The 21,650-nt window shown below is 44.9% G+C and overlaps 1 protein-coding gene across 2 annotated transcripts in view; it reads right to left on the reverse strand.

The window, feature by feature from the left end:
* Positions 1 to 16,461, reverse strand: part of ZC3H7A (zinc finger CCCH-type containing 7A) — a 34,404-nt gene extending 17,943 nt beyond the window's left edge. For both annotated transcript variants that reach the window (XR_015548512.1, XM_087416975.1), the window contains exons 1-7: positions 16,351 to 16,461; positions 5,671 to 5,772; positions 4,521 to 4,560; positions 2,367 to 2,564; positions 995 to 1,153; positions 683 to 763; positions 550 to 588 (exon numbers count right to left, since the gene is read on the reverse strand). Coding sequence is in view for 1 of the 2 variants with exons in the window: in XM_087416975.1 (XP_087273101.1) it covers positions 550 to 588; positions 683 to 763; positions 995 to 1,153; positions 2,367 to 2,564; positions 4,521 to 4,560; positions 5,671 to 5,738 (585 nt within the window). In the remaining variant the exon portion in view is untranslated. The remainder of the gene's footprint in view (positions 1 to 549; positions 589 to 682; positions 764 to 994; positions 1,154 to 2,366; positions 2,565 to 4,520; positions 4,561 to 5,670; positions 5,773 to 16,350) is intronic.
* Between the last annotated feature and the right edge of the window lie 5,189 nt (positions 16,462 to 21,650).

A 21,650-nucleotide genomic window follows, 5' to 3' on the forward strand; every position in this document is an offset into this window, starting at 1 on the left:
GAAATGTGACTCCCTTTTAAGATCCAAGAAGTAAATGGAATATGTGAACGTTTGTAACACGTGGTGTTACACAGTGCTAGTCTACTGGTCCCACCACTTCTTTCCTGTGCACCAGTATTTCCCAAGGGACATTCAGGACCAATAAGCTCCAGAGGGACAGTCTAGCCCCCTCTCACTCTCCAACTTGCAATGGCATCCTAATAGCTCCAAGAAGACTTGCCTTTAAAAAAAACAACTTGTTAATTGTGTTCACACTAATGACTTCCCAAATCAGCATCTGGCCCTGAACAACTTTTTCTAATAAAACCTAACATCTATTAACCTGTAAAATGCTCCACTGAACTTCAGGAAATGCTGGTTAGAAGACATTTCTTGAGTTGTTTGCTTTCTTTTTGCAGGAGAGGAACTGGCTATTGTGTTTCAGGAATAAAAAGGTCTCAAAAATAGACACAAACCAAAAACATTAAAGGCAGAACTGCTAATGCTTCTATCTTTTCTTTTTCTTTTGTTTTTTTAAAATTATGATTCTGACAGAAGTCATAACTTTACCTTGGTAGCCCCATCTCCAGGAACTGATTTTAATGAGAGCTGAAAGAAAAAACAGACACAAATTTAAAAACAGAACTGACTCCCAAGTTACAAAACAAAAAGGAAAATGCCTTACGGAGAGAACTCAGCTTACCTCGGCTCTAACATACGCTTTTCTTATTTTAAATCCCAATTTCTGTGCTAGTTCTTGAGTTAGTTTTATTACATGTTCATCCTGAAAAAAGTGAGAATATGTGATCAACGGAGGGTTATGTTTACTAAGTGTGAAGACAAAGGCAAAACAGTTACAACTTGCATTTTGTCAAGACCCTTGCTTGATGAGCAATTATTCCCAACTGAGGCTGGCTGACAGCTGGCTGGAAAATGTAACTCTTTAAATGCCATTTCTCCACGTGGAAGCAATAAAACGGTTATGATGTAAACAAATGAACTGAAAAGCCCATACCTGAGGCACCGCTAAGGAGCACTTTGCGACAGCGTCATAAGCCTCTTTGTATCTTCCTAAATCACTCAGAGCCTTCGCCTTCCGATACAGAGCTTTGCAGTTACTGGCATTTAAACTGAGGACTGTATCACAATCTCCTAAAACTTTATCATGGAAACCCTGGTAAGGCCAAAGAATCAAGTTAGCAATCAAACAATTCATTTTTTGCACTGATGCCTTCCTGTAAATGCAAGCAAATTGAGACTCCAGTCTATTACCCTCCTTTTAAACTCTAAGTTAGCAGTATTAGTTTTCTTTTTAAAATTATTTTCATTACGAAATTTCAAATACACAAAAGTAGAAAGAAAGTCAAGAAGACCCATGCACCCACCACCCAGATCAGACAGATGTTAACATTTGGCCATAAAGGCCTCAGATGTTCACGAAAGAAAACTTTCCAGACATGGCTGACGTCCCCAGGTGTCGCTCCCTGTCCTACTCGCCTCCTCTCCGTAGTTCCCCCTTTTTGGAGCTCATTAAATGCCAAATGGAAACGTAACTCCCAACCAGCTAGTTGATGATGAACACACTACAGAAAACAAATCATCAATGAATGCTCATTAGCAAAGACCTAGGTGACAACAAGGACTCCTTTCTAAAATTCACGCTTAAATGTTACTGAACGTCCATGGTGAAAATTATAAGCACATCAAAATATTGCTTTTTAAGCTTAGAAATGTGAAAAGCTTGTGTTAATCCTTTTGAAGGCTAATTACTGTTTTGAAGGCTAATTAAAAAAGCTCCTAAGAGAACTAACTGAAGCTTGACTAAGCAGCAGACTGCCAACAGAGATACCTGATAGATGCACTCACCTGTCAACACCTGTTTCTTCCTAGGCTGACTTTTTTAACTTTAATTTTTATTTTTTTGGTGAGGAAGATGGGCAACAGATGTTAGCTCAGCCTGAGCTAACATCTGTTGCCCATCTTCCTCTATTTTGTATGGGGGACACTGCCACAGCATGGCTTGATGAGAGGTATGTAGGTCCACGCCCGGGACCCGAACCTACAAATCCTGGGCCGCTGAAGCAGAGTGCGCGAACTTAACCACTACGGAACTGGGCAAGCCCCTGACGTTTTTTAATAAGCAGACACACTCCCAAAAGCCATACTCAAATGGGAATCTCCAAAGACCAGTAACTAAGAAATAAACTTTTTTTTAAAATCCCTAAATATTTATCCAAAGCTGATTTTTGAAAGCTTCTGGCCACTCTAAAAGCAGCTAATATATCTTTCTTAAAAACTGAAATCAGGAAACTGACTTTTATTAATAGACTATTTTACTGAAAACATTTTTTCTCTCTAGAAACATTGTTTGAAAAATCACAACTCACCATATTAGAATAGCAAGCAATACGATTTATATGTAGTTTTTCAATTATTTCTTTAGGGATTAAAATTTCTTCAGACTTTGCATAATCAGCTATATTCAAAGCTTCCGTGTATTGGCTTAGCGAGCCGTTCCAATCACATTCCCGATAAACATCATTTCCTTCATTAAAAAGATTTCTCACCAGAGCCCGTAAATATACCTAAAAAAAGGAAAGTTAGCACTTGAAGTACTCTATGGAACAAGTCGAGGTATGAGTAAACTTTATTTTTTTTGGTGAGGAAGATCAGCCCTGAGCTAACATCCATGCCATTCCTCCTCTTTTTGCTGAGGAAGACTGGCCCTGGGCTAACACCCGTGCTCATCTTCCTCCACTTTATATGGGACGCTGCCACAGCATGGCCTGACAAGCGGTACACTGATGTGCGGCCGGGATCTGAACCCGGGCCGCCAGCAGTGGAGCACACGTACTTAACCGCTACGCCACAGGGCCGGCCTCTAAACTTTAATTTTTGTACTTGAAACTTCAGAGGAAATTATCTGACAGAGTGACAAGCACTGTTGTAGGAAACTGTGAGATCCAGGCCAAGTCACTGCTATCTCAGCTTGGGTTTTCATCTTGCTTGCTTTTTCAAGAGAAAATTCAGTATCTCATCAAGAAGAAACATGCAAAAGCACCTTGTAAATATTTGCTCACATCTCCAACTCTGTGCCTGGGATAAATTCCTACCAGTGGAACTTTAGGTCAAAGAGAACGAATATTTTAAGGCTTCTGACTAACATTTCTCAACGTCCTTCCAAAAAGGCATTAACAAGTGCTTTGCTTCACAGCATGCCCACCAACACTGGGTAGTATGTGCACACGTGTGAGCACGTGCACTCGTGCGTGTGCACACATAGAATCTCTACCAATTTCTAGGTGAAAAACAGTGTCCTTTTTATTTGCATGTCTAATTACCAGCAAGGTTGAACTTTCCCACATTTTTATGGACCATTTGTATTTCTTCTTTCGTAAATGTTAGCTCAGGTCATTTACTGATTTAGGGGGAGGAGATATTAGACCTTTTTCTAATCAAGAAAATTATACACATTTTTTTGGTATGTACAAAAGTTCTTAAGTTTCCTTCATGATTGCTATCATTGCTTTAATATTTTAAAATTAGTCTTTTCCTATCACAAGATCAGGTAAGTATTCAACTCTGTTTCATTTTATGAAATCATGTCTAAGCTGACAAAAGTATTAAAGAAAACTGGACAGATCAACCTTTAATTGAGGTGACCTGTGACATGCCACTGAAACTCTTTGGACCCCAGTTCCACATTTATAAAAGGGAAGGATTGTAAAATGAATTGTAAAATGAAAGGACTATTCCAAGCGATCTCTAGCTTAATACTTTATGATTCTACATCTTTTTAGAGAGAGTGAGCGAAGGAAGAGGGAAGAAGAGACTGAAAGAAAGGAGAGGGAGGGAGAGAGGCAGAGAGAAAGAAGTGACATGTAGGAGCATCAAAACCCTCAGAGACACAAACCCACAGGTGAACTAATAGTCTGTAGAGCTGAGGACCTGAGTCCAAGACCCAGTGACCTGGGCTTTCTAACCAGTTAGCTTCTAACTAACAGATTCAGCACTAGCTCCTCCCTCTTATTATCCACTCTTTACAGCTGTTAGAACTTCTCTTCTCCTAAATAAAAATAGAAGATACTCTGCACTCTCCTTCTCAACATATTCTATCCCAACTACTTTCAACGCAATGAGAGGTAGCCTAAAAGTAATTTTCAAAGGGCTGAAAAGATAAATTAACTCAAAACTACATTAATAGAGGAAAGAAAATATAGGACGACTGTCCAAATACATCCAAAAAAAAAACAATGTTCTATACTTAAGGGTCAGCAAACTTTGATTGTAAATGCCCAGATAGTAAATATTTTAGGCTTTGTGGGCCATATGGTCTCTGTCTGAACCACCATACGCCGTGAAAGCAGCCACAGATAACACATCAACAAATGGGCATGGCTGTATTCCAATAAAACTTTATTTACAAAAACAGACGACGGGCCAGATTTGCCCACAAGGCTGTAGTTTGCCAACCCCTGCTATATACTATAGTTCACAAGCCACTGGCAGGGCATCCAAGCAGAGCTTCCCAGAGTCATTACCGCATATTGTTCCTGTGTTCCTGGATACGACAGCGGTGACCTAAGGAGAAGAAACAAATTAATTTTAATTATCAGGCTCCTATCAGGATTTGTTCATATAGAAGTCACCTTAAAAGTGAGGTTCTATTAGCTTGTCACTGGTTCAAAGCACATTTTAAAGATTTACTTTATTATCATTACTCACATATAACTACGGTCACGAAAAAAAATCTAAAACTATTCCCTTGTATTTTCTTAAGTAAATTTTTCTTTCAAATCTATTTCTACTAAAAGAAGGCCTAGTTCTTCAAATGCCAAAAAAGTTTAAAAATAGTACAGAACCACGAACACTATTTGATCCAATTTACTATGGTACAGAGAAGAATGTCTCCTTTTTGGGAAGAACAAAGAGGCCTTCTGCCTGGACATGTCCACCTAAGCCAGGGCTTCTCAACACTGACATGCTTCAAGGGGGCCAGTTAGACAGAAACAGACTCACAGATACAGAGAACTGGTGATTGCCAGAGGGGCGGCGGGTAGGGGGTCAGGCAAAATAGGTGAAGGGGATTAAGCGGTACAAAATTCCAGTTACAAAATAAATAAGCCATGGGGATATAATATACAGCATAAGGAATATAGTCAATAATATTGTAACAACTTTAGGGGGGACAGATGGTAACTAGACTCATCGTGATGATCATTTTGTAATGTTTATAAATATCCAATCACTATGTTGTATACCTGAAACTTACATAATGTTACATGTCAATAATACTTCAATTAAAAAAAATAAGGCCAGTTAGAAACCAAGCTTCTTAATAGAAATGTTTGATCACAAAAGCCCTATGTGCTGACAGATGTTCATTTTCAGTCACTTTTCATTCATCAGAAGTGTTCTTATAAGATTAGGTTCAAATTCCTCAGGCTAACATTTTCAGGGATACTAAAGGATTTTAGCCATAAAAATCAGTCTCAGTAAGATCCACTTCAGAAAACAAAGAATCAAATGTACAAGAGCAAAAATTATTGCTGGAACAAAAATATCTAGTTTCTAACCTGAACTAACAGGACTTATTAAACAAACTAAAGATCTCGATCTCTGCAAAATGTATAGCCATATAAAAAAGAATTCCTATGTGACAAGAACACAAGGTATGAATTAAGCTCTTACTGTATAAACTGCAGTCCTTCCTTAATGTTCTGCTGCCTTTTTCTTCTTTCCTCGGACACACTGGACATGTTATCCCACACATTCACTTTCTAAATGAGCAATCTGGAAAGAAACAAGGCACGAAATTACATAAGGCACCAGGGCTCCTGGACCCCAATTAAAACACCCATAATTTGAGGTCTTGTCACACACTTAGTTGTGGACACGTCCATCCCTGCTGACGACTCCAGGGTCCTCGACACCAGGAACCCAGTCTGACTGATCTGTGAGGTCCCTGCCGCCCAGCACACATAAGCAGACGTTTTCCACACTCCTCTAGGCTGAACAGCCATGATATTTGTACGCTCCTCCTAAATAAACCCCATGAAAAAGTCATTCCTCTCTTCCCCCTCTTCTCTTCCCTCCTTCAACCACAGGTTTTGTTGCTTCCCTGTCTATATGCACACGTAAGCTGCCACCAGAACAGTCTCGGCCTTGTTTTGCTTCTGGAAGCTCTCCAGAAGTAAAAAGGGCTCACATCCGCTTGCCTCCGCGGGAGCCTGACTTCCTTGTGAGCGGAGGCTAAACCTTATACATATTTTGTCACACAAACTTCTGAACTAATCCTTGTTGATACAACTGATAGAATAAGTCATCTAAATGAAGTTACTTCCATTGGAATTTTCTAGAAGGTAAGCGTTTGCTTTCAAGATAACAGTGGCAAATGTCAACACAAGTCAGTGCTGTTGGTATCCTCCCCCACTAATCAATGTTCACTTCCCAGTTCCCAGCAAGCTACAGGAGAACCATAGGGAAGAGATCTGTGATAAAACACCATCTCCCAACCTCCTAAACTAGGGTTTCTCAACCTCAGCAGTGTGGGCCAGATAATTCTTTATTCTGGGGAGCTGCTCTGCGCACTGTAGGAAGTTAGCGGCCTCCACCCACTAAATGCAAGGAGCATCACCTCTCTCAGTTGTGACAAACAAAAATGTCTCCAGATATTGTTAAATGTCCCCTGGGGGGGTGGGGGGTAGGGGCCACAACCACCCTGGGATGAGAACCACCAAGATCTAACCCTAAGAAGACATCTTATCACATAAATCATGTATTTGGGCCCACGTGACAGATGCGGAAGGCACACCCATGTTTCAAGTACATAGCTGAAATTTTTAGTTTCATTATTGCTTACCATCTGTAGTTTTATTTTTAAATCTACCTCTTTCAAACTGTCGGGGGAGGATAGAGGTTAGAATGCCCCAAAGGTTGGTGACTGGTGTGCATTTTTTTTTGTCTTTTAAATACTGTCAGTTCTAAATATTTTGATCTTGTACCTAAAAGTTGGTACTTTACTGAAGTGTTTACATGTGAAAGGGTATGATATCTGGGATTTGCTTTAAAATACTCCAGCAACTAAAAAACAGGGGTGAGGGTAGGGGGTGTGGATGAAAACAGCAGGGTGCTGATAACTGGTGATAAGTACAGAGATTCTTTCTACCTTGCACATGTTTGAAATTTTCCAAAATAAAACATCTAAAAAGCCCATGATGCTGAAGTAAAATGGCATTATTTCTGGAATTTGCCTTTAAGACAGTCTAGCTTAAAGGGGGATGAATGGGTGGCAATGCAACGAGCGCACCCAAAGCAAGGAAACCGTCCCACTGGATGGTGGGGAGGCACATCAGGGTTCATTCTGCTCTTGTACATGTCTGACCGTTTCCATAATAAAAAATTTTTAAATTCAAACTTGTATATACAAAGTTATTTAAGGAGGCACTATTTGTAAGAGAAAAAAGATTGAAAATTAAGATTTTCAATATCTATCAAAAAGGAAATGGGCGAGTAAACTGTGCTGGGGAAAATTTTAAAAAGAGGCGAGGTGCTAGTGTCCACAATATGACCCTGTTTTGTTAAAAAAAAAAGGGGGGGGAGGGGGACTATATATTCACATTTGCTTGTATATACATGAAATAGCTCGAGAGGGAAACATGGAAAACTCTAGCAGTCACAGAAAACTGGGGGCTGGGACGGGGTGAGACAGTGTCTTTTCAGTGCATATCTTTAAAGCTTTTTTTGTTTTTAATTCATTTTTGTAAATGAATTACCTCTGGGGAAAAAAAATTAAAGTATTAAAAAAAGTCTATGCAGCCTCTGAGCCCTTCCTTGGAAAGATGACTTAAGGGACGACCAAGCCTTTTTCCTAGTTTATTTAAAGCAGGGCCGATTCAGAGTCAGAAGTGCAGAGCTCAAAGGCCCCCAGAGAAGCACTTTGCGGGGGGGGGGGGGGGGGGGGGGCGTGGACAGCAGTCAGGCTGGAAGGAGGGGACAAGGGAAAAGAATGCCGACAGCAAGAACCAGTCCCTCTCTCTGATAAATGATACATCTTTCTCCCAACCTCTTTGCAGGAGGTGCAGAATTACTTTGAGGTTCCCTTAAAAGCAAATCTGTAGGCTAAGAAGGGGGCTCCTGGGTAATGATAATCCACCAAGTTAAGAGCCTTAGAGCTATTTTCCCAGAAAGTGCTAGAAAACCTTGAACCTCCACCTCTAATGGACAAAGGGCAGATAGCAAAGAGCTAACAACTCAAGTAAGTGATTAAGAGGAAATAAGACGCAGACTCTTTTAACAGCATGAAATACCCGCCTCCTTCACATGTTTAAAGATTTGGGGACATAATATCAGGTGATATTTAAATATAATGTGACAGTGCATTTCTGTAGTATTTTCCCCAAAATTTTATTATGAAAATTTTTACACACACAGTAAAGTTAAAATTTTCCAATGAACACCATATACCTATATACTGTCTGCTGTACATTCTACGATTAATATTTTGCTGTATTTATCACATCTGCCCATCTTTATCCATCTGCCCATCCTCCTGTCCTTCCAACAATCCACATTATTTTGGTACATTGCAAAGTGAGTTGCAGACATCAATTCACGACTAAACACTTCAGCTTACATATCATTACCTAGAGTTCAATATTTGTTTACAGTTTTTTAAGGTAAAATGCACAAATGTTAAGGCAAGTTTTGACACATGATACACTCAGGTAACCCCAGCTCCTAATGAGATACAGACCATTAGTGTCACTCCAGAAAGTTCCCTCAATGCCCCTTCCCCAGCCAATCCCTGTCCCCACCCCCATCCCAGGCAACCACTGTTCTGATTTTTTTTCCGCCATAGATTAGTTTTACCTGTGAAATAAATCTCCTCTACCCCAGTTTTGAAAGAAAGAAAGAAAAAGATATATGCTTTATACATTGTCTTATTTCTGGATCCAGTTAAAATCTGGCCTCAATTTTAAAATGAAGACTTCAATCAAGTTAATCGGACAGCCGCTTTTCTTACTCAAACTCAGCAGCATGGGACAGGTGTCCACTCCTTTCTTGAAAACGGGGCTCCATCTCCAGCTAACCTCTAAACGTGAGAGCCCTGGGGCTTCACCAGACCCCCCTTCTCTCGCCCGGCCACCCTCTCCCCGCAGGGACCTCCTGCACCGCCCGGATGTTAACCACCCTCATCCAGGGCCAGGACAACTCCCATGTCCAACCCCAGGCAGAGCTCAATATCCTCTGTCTATGTGATGTTTCTATTTAGATGTCTTATAGACATCACAAACTGTTTTAAAAGTAGTATTTTAATATTATGACAGTGAGAAGGAACGTCTCCTTTGCAACCACGTCACTCAGCCACCCATTTGCCCTTCCTGAGGGCAGCTAACCATTGTTACCAGTCTCTTACGTGGTCTGACAAAGATATTTCTGTGGAACAATTCTGCATCTTGATTGTGGCGATGGTTACATGAATCTATGCATGGGCTAAAACTGCACAGATACACATACACACACACACACACACACTCACGAGTGCGTGTTAAAACTGGTGGAAACTGAATAAGGTCTGTAGTTTGGCTAACAGTATGACACTAGTGTCAATTTCCTGGCTTTGACACTGCACTACAGTTATATAGCATGGCACCACTGGGGGAAGTGCATGAAGGGTTCCTGGGACTCTATATACTACTTTTGCAATTTCCTGTGAGTCTATACTTATTTCAAAATAAAAAGTTAAAAATAACCTGTGCATATGTTATTTTTTATACAAACCGGGGCTCCTAACATGTTCTGTCCCTTGCTTTTTGCACACGGTACCTAATGTTGGAGGTCATTCCATATCAGTACACACAAAGCTGCTGCTTTATCTTTTAACAACCGTGTACCGGGACCCGTGATATGGTTATACCATCATCTCACCAGGCCCCTAGTGATGGACATTTTGGTTGCTTCCAATCTTTGAAGTTCACCAGGTACACAGGACATTTCATATATGAATAGCTTTAAAGAATTTCCGTAGGATAAAAGGTATATGCATTTGTTTATTTTGCCAGCTATCGCCAAGTTCCACCAAACAGCCGTGCCCACCCACAGTGCACGAGGGTTCCTCTTTCACCCCTGCACCAAGGGATTATCAAATGTTTTCATCTCTGCCACCCAGGGAGGTAAGAAATAAGTGTGACAATGTGGTGGGTTTTGTTTCAGTCTTTCTGTCATTAGGAAGGTGGAACATCTCTTCAGATTTAAGAGCCATCTGTACTTCCTTCTCTGTGAATCATTTGCTCATATCCTTTACCCATTTTTTTTTTCCAGGTTAAGCTTTTCTTATTTATGGAAGCTTTTTATATGTTGAGAAAAGTATTGTGATATTTGTGATATTAATATTTTCCCCAATTTGGTGTCAATCTTTTGATTTTAGTTATGGTACTTGTTGACAGCAGAAGTTTTATTTTTAAGTAGCTGAATTTATCAATATTTTCTTTTATGGCTTCTGGATTTTGACATCCTCAGAAATACCTTCACCATTCTGAGATTATAAAACCATTCTCCATGTTTTCTTCTAGTACTCTTATTGTTTCATTAAAAAAATTTTTTTTAAATCAGATCCACCAGTTTACTGTAAGGAGTGATGTAAAGAGATATATACTTCCCTCCCAAATAGCTTCCCAGTTGCCCAAACATCATTTACAAAAAGGCCATCTGTCCTACACTGGTATGTGTAAGGCCACTTCTATCAAACACAAAATTCTCGGTCTGTTTGTGACTTTTATCAGCATTTCTAACTTGAATGCCCCTGATCCCATGCCCCGCTCCCAATCGTAACCCTTGGCCCAATCTTACTTTTTCAGTAAGGAAACCACCTTCTGCCCAGTTGCTCAAACCAGAAACTTGGCATTACCCTCTTCTCTCTCTCACCTTCCACATCCAGTCAATCCACTGACAAAGCCCATTGGTGATACTGTCAAAATATGTGCAGGACACCCCAAACCTGACCACTCCCATGAGGCCCTCAGCCACCCCCAGCCCGGTGGCCCGACTCACACCATCTCTTAGGTCACTGTCGCAACATCCTCCTTTCTTGCCTCTGCTCTTAGCTCCCTGTCCTCCCCACGACCCTCCTCCACCCATTTCCCACACTAAACTAAAAGGAACGCTCTTATAACAACACAAGTTGGTTATTACACCCCTGCCTAAATTCCTTCAATGGCTTCCCTAGGAACTTAAATAAAATCTAGATTGTTTCTTGTGATGCCACCCTCACCCAGATTCACTCACTGGCCTTCTGTGGGTTCCCAGAATGAGTCAAGGGCTCCGTGCTCCTGGACCACTGTGCCTGCTCCTCCCTCTGCCCATAACACACTTCCAAGATCCGCAGAGAGCTGGCTCCTTTCATCCCAGAGTCTTGGCTTAAATGTCACTTTTAGAGGACTTCCCTTACCCTAAATTATCAGCACATCCCACTCTCACCCCATTATTCACTTCAAAAGGTACCCTGTCTTTCTTAGTCCTGATTGTATTACGATATCTGAGTCCAGGTCAACAAATACTTGAATGAATGAATGAAGAAAATGCTTCATACAAAGTTCAGAGGCTTGAGAGTTAAAACCTGGTACAACTGTTCACAAAAAGGCAAGCATGACCAAGGGGGGGGGCGCCCGAGAGGAAATGACTGGACACAGCGAGCTGGCTGTGGTGGACTTCGCCTGCAACTCTTCAGGGGAACAAGGTGGGGAGTAAATCAATACAGTGGGAATCAACTAGAGACAGGGACAGAGAGAAAAACCAGAAACCATCAAGGCCTCCAAAGTAGTACGGGATAGGTTTCATTCAACGTCAACAGGTGAAAAGCAACACAGAGACCCCTCTTCTGAAATGAAATGAAATGGACATGGGGAGGGGGCGGAGCTTTCAACAGCACATTTTAAAGCAAGAAATCCAGGGCCTGCCGTGGCTTGGCGGTTAGGTGCGCGCGCTCTGCTGCTGGCGGCCTGGGTTCGGATCCCGGGCGCGCACCGACGCGCCGCTTCTCCGGCCATGCTGAGGCCGCGTCCCACATACAGCAGCTAGAAGGATGTGCAGCTATGACATACAACTATCTACTGGGGCTTTGGGGGAAAAAATAAATAAATAAAATTATTAAAGCAAGAAATTCAATTACATATGAATTTCATTAAATTAACTAAACTCTTGCAAGCTGGAACATCATCTTTTTGGAATCAGCTGATTTTAAATTTGTTACCCATTCTGAAGTTTTATGTAAGGATGAAAGGTACCCTGGATCTTCATTATAATTCCTTAAGTATTTACTCAGTGCCTGTGAGGTGAAACGCACTACACTAAAGTCTAATACAATGCTAGTAACTAGACAATGTATTCCTATCCACGAGATTTCAGCCTTCCATGACAACTTTGCAAAATATTGTAGAGATAGAAATAATAGCTAACACTTAATGCTTTTACTGGATGCCAGGCATTGTTCTCAGTGCTTTACACTGAATAAATCATTTAATCCTCATAATAATCTTAAGAGAGAGGTACTATGAGGAACCGAAGCACAGAAAAGTGACGCAAGCAGGCCAGGATCACACAGCTAGGAAGTGGCCAAGCCAGATTTCAGAGCCAGACAGGTGGCTCTGAGCCTAAACTCTTATCCACAGTGCTATTCTGCGCTGTAAGTGCCAGTGACGCCTGGAGGAGGGCGAACATGTCTAAGTCGGCCCTGGGCTGGGCTCCGAAGGACAAATACAGCTCTGACTGACAGGTGGGCACTTTAAAGCCACTCAAGGGGAACTGAATAAACACGCGCCCCTGAACACACGCATGCGCACAGTGACGTGTTCAAGGGACATCATTTAAAGCAACTTAGACAAAGCACAGGGTTTCCACAGGAACACAGTCGACAAAGAGAGTCAAGATACCACCTCGTTCCGGGGAAATCTTTGCATGGAAATATGCTCCACCCCAACATAATATGTTTAGGTACAAAGAATAAATATTAAACAGCCTTACATACAAGATAAACTAACACAGGACCAGAGAAAGTGCCCAGGGAATGTGGTACAGTGCTTGTATTTTTTCCTAAAAAGGTATTCCTCAGTTTCAAGTGAAAAATAATTAATTACCATCCTGCATTAAATTCTATCCTCAGACTCAAGTCTCTCTGCATAATGGCATAAATAAATAAATAAAAAGTACTTAAAGTAACATTACTGTCAACCCTGTCTTGCAGTGTGCGAGCTCACTCTGGTAACACTTACAAAAGTGTGTGGATACAATGCAACCCTCAGAGACTGCAAGCCCAGGTAGTGAAACATTATTATAGATGTTCTACCACCTTCTTGAAACAATGACTCTCCTACTGGATACTTTATGAGATAGGTTTTCCCTTTTACTGACAATGAAAACCTCACGACAGGGGCTGTGCTCAACAACATCAGGAAGGTAATTTCATACTTTTGCCAGGCCCCTCCCCCCAGAAGAGCTATTCATTTTGAAACCACTGTCACATACAACATGTGCTGGGTGCCTCCTACAGTGCCCAGCCCTGTCAAGGCCTGGGGACCATCTCACCCCTTACACCAATTCTGTATGGGAGGAATCAACAAGAAAGATGTGAAATCTTCAAGACAAATAGTTTGCCCAAGGTCACCCAGACCGTCAGTGACATGCCCAGGACTGCAGATGAGGTCTTCTAAGGTGCCAGATTAATAGCTTGCTTCAAATTCAGGTATTCTAATAAAATACAAAGGTTCCATTTTTTGTGTGTGTGAGGAAGACCAGCCCTGAGCTAACATCCAATACCAAGCCTCCTCTTTTTTGCTGAGGAAGATTGGTCCTGGGCTAACATCTGTGCCCATCGTTCTCTACTTTATATGGGACGCTGCCACAGCATGGCTTGACAAGCAATGCGTCGGTCCGAGCCGGGGATCTGAACCTGCGAACCCCCGGCCGCCGAAGCAGAGCGCGCGCACTTAACCGCTGCGCCACCAGGCCAGCCCCAAAGGTTCCATTTTTTTATTTGTGAAATAGAAAATTTCTGCCTCTCTCTTGCTGGTTCCATTACATGGTTCCTGAGGCTTCACGAGGTCTGTGATATTAATTAACCAATTCAAATTAATTAATTAACTAAACAATGCATTACTAAACTCATAAGAAAATAAAAATGCAAATTTCTTGTTGGGACAAAATCTGGTAAGGACAAGTCTCACTTCTTTACATTAAAGAAAATCACCTCACTTAATAAGCCTCTTTTTTTTGGTGAATTGAAACAAATGTATTATCACAAGCATTAATTTTTAAACTTCTGGATCCATATTTTAATATTTCTCCCTTCTAAAAATATTATCTCAAGTTTTTTCTTGATTTATAAACACCTCACACTTTAGAGAAACCAAATTTCACTTCCAATCCTAAGATTCTGGAGAAAAAGCATTTTCACTAAAACAAAACACTTTGAGATATTATCTAGAAAACAGATTTCCGCACATTCATACTTTCTCTAGAAAGCCCATTCTACAGTGTCCAAGGTAACAGGGTACAGACATCGTTTGTTTCTATCTCGTCCTTTACTGGAATGCTCAAAACTTTCCAGCAGTCACCTCACCATTCCTACAGTTGAGATTCTATAATAATTAATTCTCTCCCACTTATAACACCAATTTAACCCACTCAAATGGGCTAGTTTTAAAATCAATCAAAATTACGAATTGTGGGACAATATGGTTGACAACTACCATTTTTATTGGCATAAACTGACAGTATCTGAGGAATGCAAAGGGAAGAGGGTGTAGGTCAGGGTGGAGGAGTCCCCAGGCAAAAGTCACAGTAACTCGGAGGAAGCAATGAGCTCTCCAGTTCACTTAGGTGGCAGAGCCCCTGAAAATTAACATACTCTTTGCAGAACACACACACCAATGCTGAAAATATTCAGCCTCAATAACTCATGATCTGATTCTGAGTCCAATCTTACAGGAGTATTTACAGACTCCAGTACACAGCAGATAAAGCGAGAAAATTCTGTCAGTTAACTTGAATTATTCTGGAAATCAGGACAAGATCTTCACTATGCAATCAGCTCAAGAGTTCAGTCCAGCTGAGGGTGAGAAGGAAGGGGGGGGGTTCCTTGAGAGCCTAGGGGACAGGAGGCCACATGCCATCAGATAAGCAGGAACAGATAAGCAGATGGCACAGCTTCCCAGCCACCCTGCCCCCATTCAATTCAGACGCTCTATTTGAGCACTGTCCAACAGAAATATACCAGCCACATACCTAATTTAAAATTTTCAAGTAGCCACGTTAACAAAAGTAAAAAGAAATCAGTGAGATTGATCTTATGAATATATTTCAGCTAAGCCAACATGTTCAAAATATTATCATCTCAACACGTATTTCCTAAGCATAAAAAATTACAAATGGGACAGTTTACTCTTTTTTTTCCCCATACTAAGTGTCTAAAGTCGGGTGTGTCTCTCTCACTCCGGAAGCACATCTCAATTCGGTCTAGCCGCATTCCAAGTGCCCAACAGTCCATGTGGCCAGTAGCCGCCTTCCTGGGCAGCGCGGGTCCAGCTTAAGCAGATCCTCGGTCTTTAAATACCTAACACGGTACCTTCCTTCATTCCTAAATCTTGGGGGGACGGGAAAAACACCCAACTCCCGATAAATTCCCGCAATCAGGGCGCAGGCGCAGCCGCGCGGGCCCAGGCAGTGCTTTCCAGGCTGACCACACCCCTGCGATGACCGTGCCCGGCAGGAAATTCACGCTAATGGGAACTGACAGGTCTTCACTCCTCAAGGGTGGGGAAAAGAAAGCTGAAACCTGGCGGCGTCCGCATCCACGATAAGGGCAGGAAACCGCTCGCCGCGCGTCCCGGAGGGGCGCCCCGCGCCAAAACGACGGGGATTAACCCCACACACATGAGCCAGGCACCCCGCGCATCCTTCCCGGCCCCCCAACCCCAGACACAGAACTGGGGGGCCCGCGACCACCAGAGCGGACACAGACAGGGGAACAGGGCTCCCCGAGCGAGACGCCCAGCGGGGAGGCGCCCTGGAGCGGAGGCGCAGGCCGGCACCGGGGGGAGGGGCGGCAGCCCTCCTCGCCCCCTCGGCGGAGACGCGCCCGGCGCCCGAGGGGAGGGGAGGGGACCCCGGCCCGCCCGCCCCGGCCCGCGCCCTTGGTGGCGGCGCCCCCCCGCCCGGGCCCCTCCGTGCTGGCCCGGCCCGCGCCGCCCCTCCCCCCGCGTCCGTTAACGGCCGCGCGAGCACGAGGCGGCGGCGGGCGCGCGCGGGGCGGGGGCGCCGGCGGGGAGGGCGGCGCGGGCCGGGCCGGGGCGCGCGGCCCGGGCGGCGCCCACCTACCTGCGGGGACGGCCGCGCCGGCCGGCGGGGACAGCGGCGCACGGGGAGCGGGCGACGGCGGCGGCGGCCTGGGCGCTCGCTCGCAGCTTCCCTCCGCGACCGGTGGCGGTGGCGGCGGCGGCTCCGCGGCGCCCGCGCGGCGCCCTCTGGCGGCGGGAGGCCGCGCCCGCCGCCCGGGAGCCGCCGCCATTGGCTGCGCCCGCCAGCGTCGGCGCGGGGGCGGCGGCGCCACGTCGGGCCGCGCGGCGGGCGCGGGCGCGGGGCCTGCGGGCTGCGGGGCAGCCCCCGAGCCGGGCCCGCCGTGCTCGCCGGGCCGGGCCGCGGGGTGGGGCCGTGACAGGGCCCCCGGGGTGCCGGGGACGCGCTCGCACGCTGACTGACGGGGGTGCCGTGTGTCGGCGCCGGGCAGCGGCGCGCGGCGGGAGGGCAGGGCGTCAGGGCAGCGGCTGAGCAGGCGCTGACCTAGTCTCGCAGCAGGAAGCTCCCCCGGCAGGCTGGGCAGCTGAGCAGCTCCTCAGCCAGTGCTTCCTTCTCTGCGGACAGTCGCTCTCTGGAGCCTCAAGTTATTGTCCCCATCCTTGCAGAGGAAAGGGAGCGCGGAGCTCGGTGACAGCTCTGCCGTGGAAAGACAGCCTCGGACGGTAGAGGGCCTTGCTCCCTGTCCTTCAGGTCCCACTCAGATGCCACCTCATCCGCCTGTGTTTTTAACAGCCAGGTGCCCCTGTCGGCAAGGCCCGGCACTGTGCTCTGGGGCTCAACAGCCGGCAAGACAGAGTCCCTGCCCCCTAATGGGATGGGGAGTGGGGGTGTGCACCAGCAGCCACACAAAGAAGACAATTAGAACAGTGAAAATCCAAGAGCCTAAAGCCAGGTGATGTGACAGTGATGGGAGACCTACACTAAAGGTGAGGGGATGCGTCAGGAAGGCCTCTGAGAAGGTGACAGCCATGCAGAGATGGGGAATGTGCCCCAGGCAGAGGGAAGAGCAAGTGCAAAGGCCCTGAGGCTGGAGCTTGGTCTGGGGAACAAGAAAGACCTGTATGGCTGGTATGTGCGATGGGAAAAAGGTCTGAGTGACAGAGAGGGGCTACAATTTGGGATTTGGAGTTTGTTCTGTGTGGCATGGGAGTCACTCATTGACGAGTCTGAATTGGGAGTGCCATGATCTGATTTACCTTTTAAAAAGTTCTCTTAGGCTACTGTGTAGAGACTGGGCCATATGAGGCACAAGAGGGGAAGCAGGGAGACTAGCTAGCTGGCTCTTATAGTGGTGTGGGTGATGTAGATTTACAAACTAGGTGTATCAGTCTGCTGGGGCTGTCATAACAAAATACCACAGACTTGGCAGCTCAGACAAGGAATAATTGTCTCACAGTCTGGAGGCTGGAAGTCCAAGACCAAGGGGTCACCAGAGTTGGTTTCTGGTGAGGCCTCTCTCCTTGGTTTGCAGATGGCCACCTTCTCGCTGTCCTCACATGGCGTTTTCTCCGTGGTCACACATCCCTGGTGTCTCTTCCTCTTCTATAGGACACCAGTCCTATTGGATTAGGGCCCCACTGTTAGGATCTCGTTTAACCTTAATCACATGTGTAAAGACTCTATCTCCAAATACAGTCACATCAGGGGTTAGGGCTTCAACATAGGAGACACGATTCAGTCCATAACACCATATAAGTGCTGTGACAGAAACATTCAGGGAGAGCTGACAAGGGCTGTGGCTTTAGGGAAAGCCCATCTGAGGAAGGGGTTCTTTTCATGGCCAGAGGCTGCTCATCATTCGGGTCTCAGCTCAAATGGCTTCTCTTGGAGAGGCCTTCCCTGACGGCCCCTCTAAAATTGCTTGAAAACACTGTATCTTATTTGGTCTTCTTTACAGCAGTCACCGCTATCTGGAATGACCTTGTGTAATCACCTGGGGACTTATTTATGGTCTGCCTCCACCCCCATAGGACAGCAGAGGCCCTTGTTTTGTTCTGTATTGCCAGCCCCTCGAATAGTGCCTAGCACTCCATCAACACTTCTTGAATAGAGGTTCCCAGGAACCTTGTTGCTAAGATCTGCAGGATGGTCAAGAGGTAACTAGCTGTAAGGGTGCATGGAGAGAGAGGAAAGAAGATTCTGAGAGGCCAGGGTGGCTGGACCACAGAGAACTGGGTGGCATATCAGGGAGGTGAGATGAGATGAGCAAAGGCAAGGCCCCGAAGGGCATTGTAAAGCCACATGAAGCTGGGCTTTATTCTGCTGGCACAAGGAAAAACTCGATGGGATTGTATGAGTTTCCTAGGCTGCTGTAACAAATCGCCACAAACTTAGTGGCTTAAGACAACACATATTTATTATCTCATAGTTTTGGAGGTCTGGAGTCTGAAATGGGTTTCACTGGGCTAAAGTCAAGGTGTTGGCAGGGCTGGTTCCTTCTGGAGGCTCTAGGAGAGAATCTATTCTCTTGCCTTTCCCAGCTTCTAGAGGCTGCCTGCCTTCCTTGGCTCAGGGTCCCTTCTTCTATCTTCAAAGCCAGCGATGGTCAGTCCACCCTTCCTCACAATGCATCACTCTGACTCTGCTTCCATTGTCACCTCTTCTCTGACTCTCCTGCCTTCTTCTTTCCCTTATAAATAGCCTTGTGATTACATCAAGCCCATCCAGATAATCCAGGATGATCTCCACATATATATGGCAGAGTTCTTATGACCAGAACGTTTGTATTCTAAAAAAGAGAAGGCAAACGAGGCCTGTTCTTTGTACAGAGGTTTTGTTTTTCCTAAGGTGTGTTAGATTGGTTTGTGATATCAGTCTCCTTACTCCCTTTGGATACTCCACTCCTCTACATGTGGTCCTGTTATTTCTCAACTGTATGAGGAGTCAGTCTGTAAGACTATTTCTGGTTGCCTTGGTTTTCCTTTCATCTGGGCACCAAATTAGGTATCTTAGTGGGAGAACCCCATCTCCCAGCACTTGTCTGGAAATGTGGGAGTGATTTCTCCTTGGACCATGGGGTCTCTGGACAGCATCTCCTGCCCCTAGGCAGTAATAGCAGTGGTCGTTCTGTTTTGTGTATAAAGTTCTCCAAGATTCTCAGCTGAAGCTGGCATGCACACATGACAAAAGTGTCTTTTTGTTTGGTTTCTATATTCTCTCTCTCTCTTTTTTTTTTTTTGCTGAGGAAGATTGGCTCTGAGCTAACAACTGTGCCTATCTTCCTCTATTTTGTATATGGGACGCCACCGCAGCATGGCTTGATGAGCGGTGCATCAGTCTGCACCCGGGATCTGAACCTGTGAACCCCAGGCCGCCAAAGTGGAGTGCGGGAACTTAACCACTACGCCACTTGGTGGGCCTGGTTTATATATTCCCATCCTAAGTTCCCTCCAAAGGAAAAAAGTGTTCTGTATTGTGATAAATATCAAACTGTCTCACTCAAGCTCCTCGTAATAAATATAAGGTGAATGTTATAGACTGAATTCTGTGTCCTCCCCTCCCCCAATTCATATGTTGAAATCCTGACCCCCAAGGTGATGATGGGAGGTGGGGCCTTTGCGAGGTGATTAGATCATCAAGGTGGAGCCCTTCTGAGTGGAATTAGTGCCTTTATAAAAGAGACACGAGAGAGAGATGATTTCTCTCTCCACCATGTGAGGACACAATGAGAAGACGGCAAGAGGGTCTCACCAGAAACCAGATTGGCCGGCACCTTGATCTTGGACCTCCCAGCCTCCAGAACTGTGATAAATGTTTGTTTAAGCCTATGGTGGTCTGTTAGAGCAGTCTGAACAGACTAAGACAGTGAATATCTAAGACATAAGTAGCTGGTAGGTAGGGTAGCACAATGGTGGAAGGAGAAGGACTTGGGAGGCTGGGAAACATAGGTTACATCCCAACTCACTCCTTACCCATCTGGATGGCCTTGAGCCAATTTCTTACATCTCTGAGTCTTGAGTTCATCATCTGTAAATGTGGATAATGGCATGGGGAGGATTAAATTATGTGTACGTAAGGCACCTGGCACAGAGAGTGTGTTCAGGGGCTAGTTATAACTAGAAGGGCGCTTGCACCCCACCCCACCCCCTGGCATTGTGAGGCATGCTCCCCAGACCCCTGGGAATTACTGCCTTCAGAGAAACTGTTCCTGAGGGGCGTTGGTGGAAGGGTGACCCATCTCTCAGTTACACTGAGGTGGCAAAATGCTTGAGAGTCACTGGCTTAAAAATGGAGCTGAGGGGCCGGCCCGGTGGCGCAGGCGGTTGAGTACACATGCTTCGCTGTGGCGGCCCGGGCTTCGCTGGTTCGGATCCCGGGCGTGCACCGACGCACTGCTTGGCAAGCCATGCTGTGGCGGCGTCCCATATAAAGTGGAGGAAGATGGGCACGGATATTAGCCCAGGGCCAGTCTTCCTGAGCAAAAAAAAAAATAAGAGGAGGATTGGCAGATGTTAGCACAGGGCTGATCTCCTCACCAAAAAAAAAAAAAAAGTGGAGCTGAGGAGATAAACCCCCAATCTTGGGGCCATTGTCACCATATTGTCTAGGGAAATGAATTGACCATAGGGCCAACCTCAAACAAGAAAGAATAATGAAAATGATCTGTTTGCAAATATTACAGACACACATACAAGAAAAAGAACACTCTCAATTTTATAGCACTCAGAACATGAAAGAGGTATGCTAAATGTTTGCCAAATGACCACATGATACTTTGACGAGCCACGTGCATTGAATTCTGTCAGTACTCCTATGGGAATCTGCGAGAACCTAAATGTGCAGCATAAAAAAGTTTAATATTATTCCATTCCTTCTTGAATAATCAAGTGACTCGAACAGTTGCTGTAAATCACCTGGACTATACTTCTTCCAGATTATGCTTTGATGAAATTCTAAAGTATAAGAAAAATGTTGTAGGGGCTGGCCTGGTGGTGTAGTGGTTAAGTTCACATGCTCTGCTTCGGCAGCCCAGGGTGTGCAGGTCCGGATCCCGGTGCGGACCTACACATGGCTCATCGAGCCATGCTGTGGCAGCATCCCACCTACAAAATAGAGGAAGGTTGACACAGATGTTAGCTCAGAGCCAATCTTCCTCAAGCCAAAAGAGGATGATTGGCAACAGATGTTAGCTCAGGGCCAATCTTCCTCACCAAAAACAGAAAAGAAAAGAAAAATATTGTATACAGAAAAGTAAAGTATACCAAAAATATTGACTGGATTCCTTTATTTGGTTTTGTAGATTCTATCTGAATTATGCCTTTGCTTCCTTTCTACTTTCTCTTGGTATTTATCACATGCTCTTTAGCTTTGAAAAAAATGGC

Source organism: Ceratotherium simum, chromosome 26 (assembly GCF_057802395.1).
Source record: "Ceratotherium simum simum isolate JZ-2026a chromosome 26, ASM5780239v1, whole genome shotgun sequence".
Classification (NCBI taxonomy): domain Eukaryota; kingdom Metazoa; phylum Chordata; class Mammalia; order Perissodactyla; family Rhinocerotidae; genus Ceratotherium; species Ceratotherium simum.